We start from the raw sequence: 14,837 nt of genomic DNA on the forward strand, positions 1-14,837 counted from the left end.
AATACAACAAGATTTTCTGCATTTCATTTTCCGTCTTCAAAACTGCTGATATGAGTCAAGAATGAAGAATGTGTCTGTAGCTAGATTTCACGTCACAAGTGTGTCGCTAATGGTAAAATGCTTTGTATAGCTCTGTGTGTAACATCTAATTTTAACACGTGCCACACCCTTGAAATGCAGTCTGCAGACCCCAACAACCCCTCCCCCCCAGAGCCCAGCCCTGATGCCTCCCAGCCAATACAGCCGCCCCCTTCCCTCCCAGAGCCGAGCCACAGGGCCCTCCTGGCCCGATACCCACACTCTCTCCCCCCTGAACCCAGCTGTGCCCCCCCGTTTTGCTGAGGTACCCACATCCTTTCCCCCCCAGAGCCCAGGGCTTCAGAGGGGTTCTGACCTGGGGCAGGGGGTTGGGGTGCAGGGTCTGGGAAGGAGTTTGGGTGCAGAAGGGGGCTCTGAGCTGGGACAGAGGGTTGGGGTACAAGAATGGGTGCAGGGTCCGGAAGGGAGTTTGGGGGCAGGAGGGGGCTCTGAGCTGGGGCAGGGGTATAGGGTCTGGGAGGGAGTTTGGGGGCAGGAGGGGGCTCTGAGCTGGGGTAGGGGTACAGGAGGGAGGTGCAGGGTCTGGGATGGAATTTGGGGGCAGGGGGATGGGCTACAGGGTCTGGGAGGGAGTTTGGGGGCTCGGCTGGGGCAGGAGGTGGGGGTTCAGAGTCTGGGAGGGAGTTTGGGGGCTCGGCTGGGGCAGGGGGTGGGGGTTCAGAGTCTGGGAGGGAGTTTGGGGGCTCGGCTGGGGCAGGGGGTGGGGGTTCAGAGTCTGGGAGGGAGTTTGGGGGCTCGGCTGGGGCAGGAGGTGGGGGTTCAGAGTCTGGGAGGGAGTTTGGGGGCTCGGCTGGGGCAGGGGGTGGGGGTTCAGAGTCTGGGAGGGAGTTTGGGGACTCGGCTGGGGCAGGGGGTGGGAGTACAGGGTCTGGGAGGGAATTTGGGGGCAGGAGGGGGCTCTGGGCTGGGGCGGGGTCTGGGGGGGAGTTTGGGGGCAGGAGGGGGCTCTGAGCTGGGGCAGGGGGTTGGGGTACAGGGTCTGGGAGGGAGTTTGGGGGCAGGGGCTGGCCCAGGGGAGCTGCGGGGATGGTGCTGGGGGGGGATTAGTTTTGCTGGGCCCCCCTTGAGCCGGGGCCCTCGGCTGCAGCCCCTAAAGCCCCGGCCCACGCCGCGCGCGGGGGCGGGGTCTCTGGGGCGGGCCGGCCCCGGGGCGGGGCTACGGCCGCCCCGCCCCTCCTCGCCTCAGCGGCCAGGGCAGTGCGCCTGCGCGAGGCCGCGTCTGCTGCTGGAAGGACCCCGCCTGCCCGTCACGCACTCTCGCAGCCTTGGGGTGAGGTCGCACCCGCTGGGTTCGCAGCGCGCCGCCAATAGGAGCGGGCGTTGCTGGCCGGCGCCCCGCCGCGCCGCCAATAGGAGCGGGCGTTGGTAGCCCGCGGCGCGGCGGGGGCCGGACGATGTTCTCGCAGCAGGCGTTGCGCTGGAAGGCGCGCTTCGCCGCCCTCTACGCCGTGGGCACCTGGAGCCTTCTAGGCTGCGTCTTCTACTACTACTGGCGCGACCGCCCGGAGCAGCTGCCGCCCGGTACGGGCAGGGCCCGCCTGAGGCCTCGCACAGCCGGGCCCCTCCCCCGCCGCGCCTGCCTGGGCCGGATGCGCCTCTGGGTGTGCGGGGGTTGATCCTGGGGGGCCTGGGACGCAGCGTGGCGCCCATCCCTGCCGCTGCGGCCTCCTGGGCAAGGGCTTCTCCTGCCCTGGCATTGCCCCGTGCTTTGTGTGAGGCTCGGTGCCGGGAGACTGACCCAGGGCGTCCCCCTGGCGAGCGCGAAGGCCCCAGGCCGCTCCCTGTTACGGGTGCCTGGCTTGTGTGTCCACAATTGAACGTCGGAGAGATCAGTGGAGGCTGGAAGTGCTGGCGTTCAGAAACGTGCAGAGCCCGTGCTCCCATGGGTGGTGGGCCTCCCGTTTTGCACCCGCGCTTGATTGTGCTTGTGTGTAACGGTGCCCGCAACATGAGAGGGGTCCAGTGGAAGCTCAGTAAATATTTAGGCCCCAGCTCAGTCGGTGAGTTGCCCTTGACTTGTAACTTGAAGGTGATCTACAAAGGGCATAAGATGGAGAGAAGCTTGCACCCATATTTGCTGCTGGATGATATATAAAGAAGTCTTGACAGTTTTGTTTCAAAAATGTTTCCTGTTTGCTACAAAAGCTGACTAAAAATACAGTTCTTACAGTATCCAGATACAATTGTGTTGGCAGCCATAAGCAGGGAAACAAAAGAATGCTGAAGAATAACTCCCCCCCCCCCTTTTTTTTTTACGTAGGTGAAGAAAGAACACCTCCAAGGGAGACACCAGCAGATGTCTTTTTCACATCAACAATAACATATAAACAGAATGCTGTACATCCTACAAGTGGACTGCATGATTATGTGAAATCCATCTTTGCAACCAGTGATGACCCTGGTCCAGAAGAGTAACTGATTCTGGAAATTAGGAATTTGATACGTATGCAAGAGAAATGACTTTCATCACGATGGCTTGCTTGGACATGAAAAGTCTTTAGTTGAAGTGCAGGTTTCATTCTATTTCAGGTCCCCCCCCGCAAACATACACACACTCTTTTCCTCCCTCTTCCCCCCCCCCCCCATATACCAAACAAACAAACCCCAGAATAATTTGCAAAGCCTAGTAAACCTTTTCAACTCTGTTAAAGGCAGCGTTTTCTCAAAAATTCTTAAAGGGCTGAAATATTAAGTTACAAATTATTAAACTTCCTATAATTTACATCTGTGTAGTTTGAAGTTTATTTTAATGATATTGCACACCATGTAGTGTCTACTAAATTAACATAATTCCCTCCACTAGAGCTTTATCTTTGATCAGGTAATAAGAAATTGCACAGAGTCAGTTTAGGGATTGTGAATGTGAGACAGTCTTGGACACCAACTGCTCTTCCAGTAAAGTGAATTATATTTTACTTTGTTGGATTTTGAGAGAGTCCTCATGTTATTTACTTCCCTTCCCAAAAACAAAATTAAGTGACTCAAGTGTACACCACTCACTAGGAGTAACTCATCTGTTTCATCTTTTCCTAAAGGAGTGAAGTTAAAGGTGTAAATAGTGCCCAATATTAACTGCACTCTCACCAACAGCTGTGTTCATTTTCATGACTCAACTGTTCTACCAGGCCACTTTCTTGAAGCAATTTTTATGTGTAAAGTTGCAGTAGCAACAACTTAAAAGTGTGACTCCCATCTGAAGAGCACATCGGTGAGAATGGCACTACTTTACTCCACAGATTGGTTCACTATGTGTATTCAGAGTCATCTCTGTGTGTATAGCGTTACTGTACTGGTAAATGTATTTTTTTTATCTTAGCATTGCAGAGACAACAGATATGGGAGTCTGAGTTGGTCTGTTTTCTGGCTGGAATTTCAGCAAGAGAATTGTTAAGAAGCACTACTATAAAAATCAAAATTATGCCTGGACATTTATTTTATTTATTACTGATATTGTAACACTTGCCTGGCATTCACCATATTCAAAGTACTGTGCAAACATTGACTAGCTGCCTTGTATTAAAAGTAACATCTGAGATCACTAACTGAAAAGAGTAGAGAAATATCTCTGTTTTCAGTTTGCTCATCTAGTGCTTTGACAGTTTTCCTTATGTTTGTTGCTCTTTCATACAGCAGTGGAGGAGAGATGCATACTAACTGCAAACATGGGGCAGGTGTACCTGAAGTTACTTAGGTTAGACTTAAAGTTGATCATGTCTTTTTACAAAGTACCATTTACAGAATCTTTACTAATGAGGCGTTTGCCATAATTACACCGTCACTACCACTATATTACATCTCATGTGGGTTAGGGAAGATCAGTAAACTGGAAATAACAGTTTGATTTTCAGAGCTCAGCAGGATTTTATAGTAGTAGCAGCTGTGGAAGCAATTTTTTTTTAAATTTATTAACTGAACACACATGATGTGGAAATTATAGACCAGTAAATATGAAATGCTACCTTTAGAATAACTTTTCAGATTGGGAACACAGTAAAATCTTTAATCTCTCAAATCTTGATTGTTTTGCAGTACTTAAAAAATCTTAAAATTATAATGGGTGGAGGGGAGAGAACATGATCTGGATTAATTGCAAAACTAGAAAATTTTAAAAGGCAGGTGCTTAAGAGCTGTTTTGTGCTTCCTCTGCTGGATTTATAGTATTAAGTAACTAATCAGTATTCCCAAATCCATGTTGACAGTAGTGATGCTAATCCACAAGTAATGCATTTTTATTACAGTTAGGCATTGTTTAAAGTGAAGTAGATTTAAAAAAAACTACAAGAAAAGCCATGAATTGATCAGTATTTGAAAAACAAGACAAAAAATCAACTTTGTTTAGGGAAAGAAATTTCTGCTTGAGGTATTTCCAAGGACTTCAAAACAAAAAACACCTAAGTGTGTACTATCTTCAGGATAGTCAAACTCCATAACACAGAAGCCTTATATGTGACCATTGACAGCTGCTAGTATGTAGTGTAGGTAAGGGATAAGTCCAGATAAGGGATAAGTGGAGATACTTGCATTTATTTTGAAAGGAGTGTCTGCTTCTCTGTGAAATGGTGAATGAATAGTCAAAGAAAGCTTTTAGTAAGGGAGTGGAGGTGTAGTTTACTGAATGAAACAATCTTATTTTGCAACCAAAGGCAGATTTCCATAAATACCTTTTAAATTGAAGTCTGTATTTAAAAAAGCATGTAGGTCTAGTTAGGGAGTAATTGTGGAGGGGAAATGGGTCTTTCTATTTAGCCTGCTAATCAAATGGATCTTCTTTCTTTAAATTATAAACCAGGTGAAGTCAGCATTCACTTTTTTTTTCTTTAAAATGAACACCATCAACTTGAAATCTAGTCATTTAAAAAAGAATTACAAGTAGTTTCAGGTACACCACCTGACCCTGAGTTCTGCTGCCAGTTTTTGCAGGCTGATATATTTTTTTTCTATTTGTACATGGTTTTTCTCTCTCTGTTAGCTGCCTGAAAAACCATGTGAACAAGGGAAACTGAACGTAAGAACAGTCATACTGAGTCAGACCAAAGGTCCATCTAGCCCAGTATCCTGTCTTCCAACAGTGGCCAATGCCAGATTCCCCCGAGGAAATGAACAGAACAGGTAATCATCACGTGATCCATCTCCTGTTTCCCATTCCCAGTAGACAAAGTGCTATCAAAAGCACAAGACATTTTTCAGATAGAAGTGTGATGGCAAAGCTTTACCACAGCCTTCCCTCCAATATTCTACCTCAGTTGTCATTGTCATCTTACCGGGTGTGGAGCTTGCCAAACCAATTTGCAGCAGGCTCAGTGAAGGTTAGATACGACTTTCCCTTGAAGAAATTATTCCCCATCTTCTGATCACACACAATTTATTAGTTCCATGCTATTTCCCAGGCCCTGCCCCTACCTACTCAAATCCACCACCAAGAATTAATTAGTTAATATTTCTAGCACCTCATACTTCCTCCCTTCTCAACACTTCGGACTCTTCAGAGTGACTCCTGCCTGTCAGTTGCTCCTTGCTTTAGTGGTGGTACCATCACCAATGTTATGCAGTCTTTGGTTGGGTAGAAGATGGGTCCTGGTGGTGGACTAGGTGGTCAGCTGGAGAATGAAATTTCTTGGTTTTTGAGATGGAGAGGTCTCTCCTGGAAGATGGGAGAACAGGTTTCCTCCCAGGTGGTTGGAATGGCTTTAGTATGTAGCTGGGCAGGTACAGCAGGGAGGAAGCCAGGAGGCAGTAGTGAGGGGATTACTACTTACTGTAGCAGCATCTTGATTCTGCCTCCATATGGTGCTATTAGAGTGGGGTGAGGTGTGGGGCTTACAAGAACTATCTCGTGTCTCCCCAATACACACCTAGTGGCACTAGTGAGGAACACAAGAAGGGACTTCCTCTGGCAATAGTGACTGCTTCCTAGAGAGGGTTGACCGCTAATAAGCGGAGCTGGCCTTGGCTGTTTGGGTAGATTGTGAATAATTTTTTTACTGCTTTTCCTTTCCCAAATTTACCCAGATTATATGATTATCCCACTACTTTGCACATGGCAGGTCTGCTGATCTAGGGTGGGTAGTAAAAATTATTCTTTAGGATACTCTCCAATCATGACTAATTGTGTGGGTGGGTACTTTAGGTCCTTTAAACCTTACTTCTTTCCCTTAGCATAGTGGGTTCATGTTTTCAAGGCTGACTTCTTAGGGGAAAAATCATGTCTCTTTCTTTTTTGTTTAACAAAGCTGAGATTCAGCTTTACAGGGCCCAAGGATGGCTCAGTTATCAGTGGTCTTGAACTACGATGGCTTATGATAGGGTAGTCGCACTCTTTTTTGGCCGACATTTTGTATTCCAGAATCTAGCCAAAGTCAGAGAAGACCATCCCAATTTCTCCAAGGGCAGGTCCACTGTGGGGCTAGGTGGCATACTTGGTATCATCCTTAAAAGATCAGAGCTGTGCTGAACTTGAGGCTCACCACCTCAATGCCTTCTGCTCTGTCTTTAAAACCACCCTTAGCGTATACTGTCAAGTGGGCAAGCTAAAGGCCACAGGGAAGTGGCGACAAAATGACTCTTAGGAATTTTGTGCTGAAACTGGCCATTTCTGTGGCAACAGAATAGCGGCTTGCACAGAGGGCTGTTTAATGTGGTCACGTGAGTGGTGGTAACATAAATGTGGAGGAAAACCAATCACAAAGCTAAAACCAGGACCTCTCGCCTGTATAGATTTCCTTTACATTAAAAACAGCCAGGATCTGTAGCAGCCTTTCTGCTGACTGTCGGAGCATCAGCGCCTGCTCGCTTGTGTCCAAGTCTGGCTTTGTAGCCCTGAAGAAGATCCTCTGCCGACCCTTGTACCTGAGCAAACCTCCTGACTTCATTTTCAAGGAAGAGATTAGTATTTCCCACTCCCATAAGGAGTGTCCCCCATTCTCTCTATGGGGACTGCCCCCCATTTCCCAGTCCTTTGGGAGTGTCCCCCATTCTCTCCATGGGGACTGCCCCCCATTTCCTAGTCCTTTGGGGAGGGTCCCCCATTCTCTCCTTGGGGACTGCCCCCCATTTCCTAGTCCTTTGGGGAGTGTCCCCCATTCTCTCTAGGGGGACTGCCCCCCATTTCCCATCCTTTGGGGAGTGTCCCCCATTCTCTCTAGGGGGACTGCCCCCCATTTCCCATCCTTGGGGGAATGTCCCCCATTCTCTCCATGGGGACTGCCCCCCATTTCCCAGTCCTTTGGGGAGTGTCCCCCATTCTCTCTGTGGGGACTGCCCCCCATTTCCCAGTCCTTTGGGGAGTGTCCCCCATTCTCTCTATGGGGACTACCTCCCATTTCCCAGTCCTTTGGGGAGTGTCCCCCATTTCCCAGTCCTTTGGGGAGTGTCCCCCATTCTCTCTATGGGGGACTACCCCCCATTTCCTAGTCCTTTGGGGAGTGTCCCCCATTCTCTGCATGGGGACTGCCCCCCATTTCCTAGTCCTTTGGGAGTGTCCCCCATTCTCTCTAGGGGGACTCTCCCCCATTTCCCATCCTTTGGGGAGTGTCCCCCATTCTCTCTATGGGTTCTGCTCCAATTCCTCCCCTATCTGGCCCGTCCCCTTCTATCCCTCTTTCTATAGGGACTGCTGCTCCCCACCCGGGCCTGTTCCTCCCCTACGGGAGTGTCCCCCGTTCTCTCCACAGGGGCGGTCCCGTTCCCCTCCCTCCAGCGGGGGCAGAGCTCAGCCCCGCCCCCCGCGATGGCTCCCGGCCGGGAGGCTGCAGCGCCCGCCGGGGCCTGGAGGGGGCGGCCGCGGCCGCTGAGTCCCGGATCCCGGCGCTGTCCGCGCCGCCGCCGATCCCCGGCCGGGCCCTGGCTCCGCCACCGCGGCGCCATGAAGGCGATAATCCAGCGGGTCACCCAGGCCAGCGTGACAGGTCAGTGCCGGGCCCGCCTCCGCCCCCGCCCTCCTGCCCGCGGTCATCGCCCCTCTGCCCCCCGGGCCCCTCCCCCCCCGTCCTTCCTCCCCCTGCACCCCGGACCCTCCCCGGACCCCTCCCCCCTCGTCCTTCCTCCCCCTGCACCCCGGACCCCGCCCGTCCTTCCTCCCCCTGCACCCCGGACCCCCCCGTCCTTCCTTCCCCTGCACCCCGGACCCCCCCCGTCCTTCCTTCCCCCCGGACCCCCCCCGTCCTTCCTTCCCCTGCACCCCGGACCCCCCCGTCCTTCCTCCCCCTGCACCCCGGACCCTCCCCGGACCCCTCCCCCCTCGTCCTTCCTCCCCCTGCACCCCGGACCCCCCCGTCCTTCCTCCCCCTGCACCCCGGACCCTCCCCGGACCCCTCCCCCCTCGTCCTTCCTTCCCCTGCACCCCGGACCCCCCCCGTCCTTCCTCCCCCCCGGACCCCCCCCGTCCTTCCTCCCCCTGCACCCCGGACCCTCCCCGGACCCCTCCCCCCCCGTCCTTCCTCCCCCTGCACCCCGGACCCTCCCCGGACCCCTCCCCCCTCGTCCTTCCTCCCCCTGCACCCCGGACCCCCCCCGTCCTTCCTCCCCCCCGGACCCCCCCGTCCTTCCTCCCCCTGCACCCCGGACCCTCCCCGGACCCCTCCCCCCTCGTCCTTCCTCCCCCTGCACCCCGGACCCCCCCCGTCCTTCCTCCCCCCGGACCCCCCCGTCCTTCCTTCCCCTGCACCCCGGACCCCCCCGTCCTTCCTCCCCCCCGGACCCCCCCCGTCCTTCCTCCCCCTCCCCCCCGGACCCCCCGTCCTTCCTCCCCCCCGGACCCCCCCGTCCTTCCTCCCCCTGCACCCCCCCCGTCCTTCCTTCCCCCTGCACCCCGGACCCCCCCCCGTCCTTCCTTCCCCTCCCCCCCGGACCCCCCCGTCCTTCCTCCCCCCCGGACCCCCCCGTCCTTCCTCCCCCTGCACCCCGGACCCCCCGTCCTTCCTCCCCCCCGGACCCCCCCCGTCCTTCCTCCCCCTGCACCCCCCCCGTCCTTCCTTCCCCCTGCACCCCCCCCGTCCTTCCTCCCCCTGCACCCCGGACCCTCCCCGGACCCCTCCCCCCTCGTCCTTCCTCCCCCTGCACCCCGGACCCCCCCGTCCTTCCTCCCCCCGGACCCCGCCCGTCCTTCCTCCCCCTGCACCCTGGACCCCGCCCGTCCTTCCTCCCCCTGCACCCCGGACCCCCCTGTCCTTCCTCCCCCTGCACCCCGGACCCCCCCCGTCCTTCCTTCCCCCCGGACCCCCCCCGTCCTTCCTTCCTTCCCCTGCACCCCGGACCCCCCCCGTCCTTCCTTCCCCTGCACCCCGGACCCCCCCGTCCTTCCTTCCCCTGCACCCCGGACCCCCCCGTCCTTCCTCCCCCCCGGACCCCCCCCGTCCTTCCTCCCCCTGCACCCCGGACCCCCCCCGTCCTTCCTCCCCCCTGGACCCCCCCCGTCCTTCCTTCCCCCTGCACCCCGGACCCCCCCCGTCCTTCCTCCCCCCGCACTCCGGACCCCCCCGTCCTTCCTTCCCCCCGGACCCCCACCGTCCTTCCTTCCCCCTGCACCCCGGACCCCCACCGTCCTTCCTTCCCCCTGCACCCCGGACCCCCCCGTCCTTCCTTCCCCCTGCACCCCGGACCCCCCCGTCCTTCCTTCCCCCCGGACCCCCCCCGTCCTTCCTCCCCCTGCACCCCGGACCCTCCCCAGACCCCCCCCGTCCTTCCTCCCCCTGCACCCCGGACCCCCCCATCCTTCCTTCCCCCCGGACCCTCCCCGGCCCCCTCCCCCCCGTCCTTCCTCCCCCTGCACCCCGGACCCCTCCCCGTCCTTCCTCCCCCCCGGACTCCCATCCTCCTCTGTCCTTCCTCCCCACCCCGACCTTCCTCTCCCGTCCTCCCCCTGCACCCCGGACCCCCCCGTCCTTCCTGCCCCCAGACTCCCCTCCCCCATCGTCCCCCTGAACCCCAGAAACCCCCCGTCCTTCGTCCCCCCCGGACTCCCCTCCCCCATCATCCCCCTGCACCCAGGACCCCCCCGGACTCCCCTCCCCCTACACCCCAGACCCCCGTCCTCCCTCCCCCGTCCTTCCCATGCACCCCTTTCCCCCTCTGTCCTTCCTCCCCACCCCAACCTTCCTCCCCTGTCCTTCCCTTGCACCCTGGACCCCCGTCTTCTCCCCCAGACTCCCCTCCCCCATCCTTCCCTTGCACCCTCTCCTCCTCTGTCCTTCCTCCCCCCTCGACCTTCCTCCCCCATCCTCCCCCTGCACCCCAGACCCCCCCGTCCTTCCCTTGCACGCCCCTCCCCCCGACTCCCCTCCCCCGACACCCCAGACCCCCCGTCCTCCCTCCCCCGTCCTTCCCTTGCACCTTCCTCCCCCTCTGTCCTTCCTGCCTCTGACCTTCCTCCCCCTGCACCCCGGACCCCCATCCTCCCCCCGGATCCCCCTCCCCCATCCTTCCCTTGCACCCCTTCCCCCTGTCCCCCCGTTCTCCCCTGTCTCCCTGTCCTTCCTCCCCTCCTCCGGACCCTTCTCCCCCGTTCTTCCCCTTGTATCCTATCATTCCCCTGCACCCCCCTCCCCTTGCACCCTCTGCTGTTCCCCTCCTTCCCCTTGCACCCCATCATTCCCCTTGCACCCCCAGCCCTTCCCCCTTCCCTTGTACCCCTGACACTGCACCCCTGGCCTTCCTTCTCCCCTTGCACGTCCTGTCCTTATCTCTCCCCTTGCACCCTGCCCTTCCCTGGTGTTTTTCCCACCCTCCACAGCACCCCGTGTCCTACCCTCCCCCAGCACCCTCACCCCTGGCACCTTGTGTCCTTCCCACCCCCTGCATCTGCTTTTCTACCCACATGCTGCCCCTGGCCCCCACCTTTCTATGCATCCACTGACCTTCCCATCCACATACCTGCAAATGCTGCCCCTGCACACCCACACACTGTTCCACCTCTGCACCCACCCACACTCCCCAGTACCCACCTATCCATGCACCCAGTGTTCCTCCTGCCCCTTCACCCACTATCCTACCCTCTCCCACTGTCCTTCTCATCCACATACCCATTCCCACATTCCCTGTACCCACCATTCATCCCACCTACTGGCCCCCTCAGCCCACGTACCCACATCCCACCCTCCCACTTCTCTTATGCATCTACAATCCGTGCCACCCAACTTTTCTCCCCACCCACCCATTCTCTTTACTAAACCTTGAGTAAACCACTACGAAGCTTTCCCAGAAGAGCCCCATCACCTTGTGCTGAGTCAAAGCTTTAATTCAAAATCTCCTTCAAGATTAAAAGCAAAACAAAACCCTTCTAAATGTTAGTGCTGCCTTCCCGAGCCTGCAGCCAGCCCCAGTGCCTCTGCTGCTGCTCAGTGCTTTGTTGAGTTGTGCCACAAAGAGAACAGACCAGGGCCCCATTGGTTCTCTCTGCTGATGTTTAGGACCTTTGGACAGCCACGGAGCTCAAAGCACTAAAGTGAAAACCATTCTGTTGCAGTTGGGTAATCTCAGAGCATCTGTGGGAGCAGGCACTATAGCTATTCACTGGGGAGAAGGACTCAAAGAAAAGGATGAGTAGTGGAGAGAGCACTGGACAGGGACTTGTGAGTCCTGGGTTCTATTCCTAGCTCTGCCCTTGGGTTGCTGGGTGACCCTGGGCAAGTTATTTCACTTCTACATGCCTCAGTTTCTCCGTCTGTAAAACAGAGATAATGATTTGTAACTCCTGTATATAGTGCTTTGAGATCTACCGATGAAAAGCGTTATATGTATTATCATTATTCTCCCGTTGCTACGTTTGGCTACGCTTGCTGTTTGGGAGCCTCCCAATTAAGTTCAAATTTTGTCATTGGTGTAGATTGTTAAAAGGCCCCTTTCAGAGAAGGAGCTGATTGATGTGTACTTCCAGCATACCTGCTACATTTGATTTGACTTGACCTGCTCATAACCTATCTCTTTCAGTTTGCATAGTCCAGAGGGCAGGTTGTCTGTCTTCTATTTGGTGGAATTCCCCCTGCAAATTAATTATTTTCTGTTTACTTTTAGTCTTAGTTGTTCAGCACACTTCTGTCTTTTGTGTCTTTACTGTTATTCACTGATACAAGGGAATATTGCTGCATAAATCAATCACAATAACATGACTGTAATTGCATGTTGGATTAACTGCTGACTGTTATTGATGGCAGTAGGGCTTTGCTGATCTGCATCTGGCCAAGAGGTGGCAGCTATCTCCTCTGGATGCAGACCTCACTACTGTGATCCATGCCTTTGTCACTTTTTGTTCTGTGTTTGTACAGCACCTATGACAGCAGGGCACTGGTACATGACTAGGAATCCTAGATGCTCCCTCAGGACAGATAACAATAATAGTGCAATACATTCAATTTGGGGCTCCCCTTAAATCCACCTGGAAACTGAAGCAGACCGTCAATACAGCAGCCCACTTATTAATCGGAGTATCTTACGTTGAGCATGGCACCAGTGCTCTGCGATCCACGCTGATGACATGCTGATTTGTGGATGGGATTTAAGGTGTTGGCTTTGACCCATAAAGCCCTAAGTGGCTTGGGACATGCCTATCTGAGGGAAATATAGTTGAGATAAGCAGAGGTGCTTTACTGGTGACCTCTCAGTATCAATCAGAAATGGCTGGGGACAAGAAGACCCTTCAACTCTATAATTTGCTCCTTCCAAACCCTCATTGGAAATTGTCCAAATCTATTGACCCTTCAGGTGCCTACGCAGCCAATCACTTGTAGGTTTTTGAGCGAGGACCTGCTGTAGGGTGTGTAAGGTTCTGTTTATGGCTTTGACTCTCATCTTTCATGGCAGTTTATATTCTGTTCCGTGGGTGGCCGCTGGCTTTTTTTCTTGTTCGTACAGGTATGGTTGTGTTTTTTAACAAATATTAAAATGCACTTATCTCAGTGGGTTTTCTTTAGATGTTGTATAAATCTAAATAAAATAATCCTAGCCATGGCCATGGGTTCTCATTAAAATCACTTTTTATCTCTTTCAGCATATTACAGTGGGCCTAGAGGGACATATTTTGTTTTAGATTTCATGAAACTGATATTCGTTTTCATGTGGTTGGATAGAATTGGCCCATTTATACCAAGATCTGTTTTTGTAGTCAGATTTGAAGGCCAGAAGGGACCGTTGTGATCATCTCATCTGACTTGCTGCATAACAAGGTCACAGGGTGTCCCTGTATTCATTCTTGCTTTGAGTTCAATAGCTGTGCTTGTGTTAGAGCATTACGTTTAGAAAAACACTCAAAAAGCTCGACATGTTAACATGACTGGGATATGAACCCATGCCTCCAGGGGAAACTATAGTCTCCCCGTAGCCTGCTCAGCCAACCTGAGAGCTGTAGAGAACACAGGTCTTGGTCTCAGCTTAGGGCCTTAGCCACTGCACCATAATGTACGTCTCTTCGCAAATCTTGAAAAACCAAAACATTGAATGCAACTTATTTTTTGCAGGGTGGAAACTACAAAAAAAAAAATCAATCTTTTAAAAATGTTAATTTTTTTAGGGACTGCTGCAATGCAGAAATCAAATGAGTTTATAGATTTCATACAGTTGGATAAATTTTCAAAGAATTTTTTCACGTTCTTAACCACATGACTCGCATTGACTCTAATGAGAATTGCAGTACTAAAACTCTTCATGCAATGTTTTGAAACGCTGGAGCAAGCATATTGAGCTGCCAGATCACCTCTTAATTTAGCAAATCAATTTCACGAGAGGCAAGGGGCTGATATTTTGTAACTCACAAAAAAAAAAAAAAACCAACGGTGCCACTACATATTGCCTTTAAATGGATGATAGAAATGTAAACATAGGGAGTAAACATTTGGAATGCTGGTATGGCATGTGTACATGTTCTGATTTTTCTTACAGCATTGCAAGATGCTAAAATTACTTGTAAGGTAATTTTCCTTTCACAGAAATGACTTTCAGTCCTCTCTGTAAAATTGAATTGGTGTACCTGAGCCAACATGCTGTGGGCAGCTAGTTAACTCTTTAAGTTCAAGTGACGTTTCCAGAAAGTGTTTATTGTACCATTACCTGTTAGAATTAATGCTTGCATGTGACATAAAACCAGATAGGTTGTTTAATTTCACTCTTTTTGTTGTTGTCCTGCAGTGAGTGGGGAACAAATAAGTTCCATTGGACGCGGTATCTGTGTGTTGCTGGGTATTTCTTTGGAAGATACGCACAAAGAGCTGGAACACATGTAAGTCATGACATGCATTGAGTGTTTCCTTGTAATTCCTGTTTATTCATATGCTACTAACTCCAAATCAGTAATATCAGAACTATCTTCAGAAAGTGGGGCCTCTTGCTGTAGGAAAATGTGAGCTTCTCCATGTTCTTTTTTTTATGTTACACTTTGCGTGTGGGCCTCCTAGTTATAGTTTAGCTTCATTTTATGCAGCACTGTGGAAAAGTCTCCCCAAAATAAATAAAGCAACCACTACATGTTTTTCCCAGAAAATAATCTCCCATTGTTTTTTTTTTCTTGGGTGTTTTAAAAATTTCTATCTATGTCACTATAAACTGTTTACATTAACATACAACATATTTGAAGGGTTCTGTGATACTAGAAATCTTAGGATCTCTTTTCAATCTGCACATGAAAACTTTAGCGCTTCTGAAAAGTTAAAAGGGACGTGAGGGGACCATCAAGGTTTTTGTTAAGTTGACAAGAAAGAGTAAGAAAACTAAAGACATGTCTAGAGAGGGAAGGGGAATGAAATAGGTGGAGTCAT

At 52.7% G+C, this 14,837-nt stretch overlaps 2 protein-coding genes across 3 annotated transcripts in view; both read left to right on the plus strand.

The window, feature by feature from the left end:
• The first annotated feature begins 1,361 nt into the window (after window positions 1-1,361).
• SMIM26 (small integral membrane protein 26) lies at window positions 1,362-2,819 on the plus strand. Its single transcript, XM_038395817.2, has 2 exons — window positions 1,362-1,620; window positions 2,360-2,819. The coding sequence occupies exons 1-2, from the start codon at window positions 1,494-1,496 to the stop codon at window positions 2,512-2,514; spliced, it is 282 nt and encodes a 93-aa protein (XP_038251745.1). The 5' UTR covers window positions 1,362-1,493; the 3' UTR covers window positions 2,515-2,819.
• A 5,025-nt stretch (window positions 2,820-7,844) lies between these two features.
• Window positions 7,845-14,837, plus strand: part of DTD1 (D-aminoacyl-tRNA deacylase 1) — an 85,397-nt gene continuing 78,404 nt past the window's right edge. The window contains exons 1-2 of one of the 2 annotated variants that reach the window (XM_038396552.2): window positions 7,845-8,003; window positions 14,212-14,302. In XM_038396552.2, coding sequence (XP_038252480.1) covers window positions 7,961-8,003; window positions 14,212-14,302 — 134 coding nt within the window. In that variant the 5' untranslated portion in view covers window positions 7,845-7,960. The remainder of the gene's footprint in view (window positions 8,004-14,211; window positions 14,303-14,837) is intronic. The other variant, XM_038396551.2, reaches the window with a different exon arrangement.

This window comes from Dermochelys coriacea, chromosome 3 (assembly GCF_009764565.3).
Source record: "Dermochelys coriacea isolate rDerCor1 chromosome 3, rDerCor1.pri.v4, whole genome shotgun sequence".
Classification (NCBI taxonomy): Eukaryota; Metazoa; Chordata; order Testudines; family Dermochelyidae; genus Dermochelys; species Dermochelys coriacea.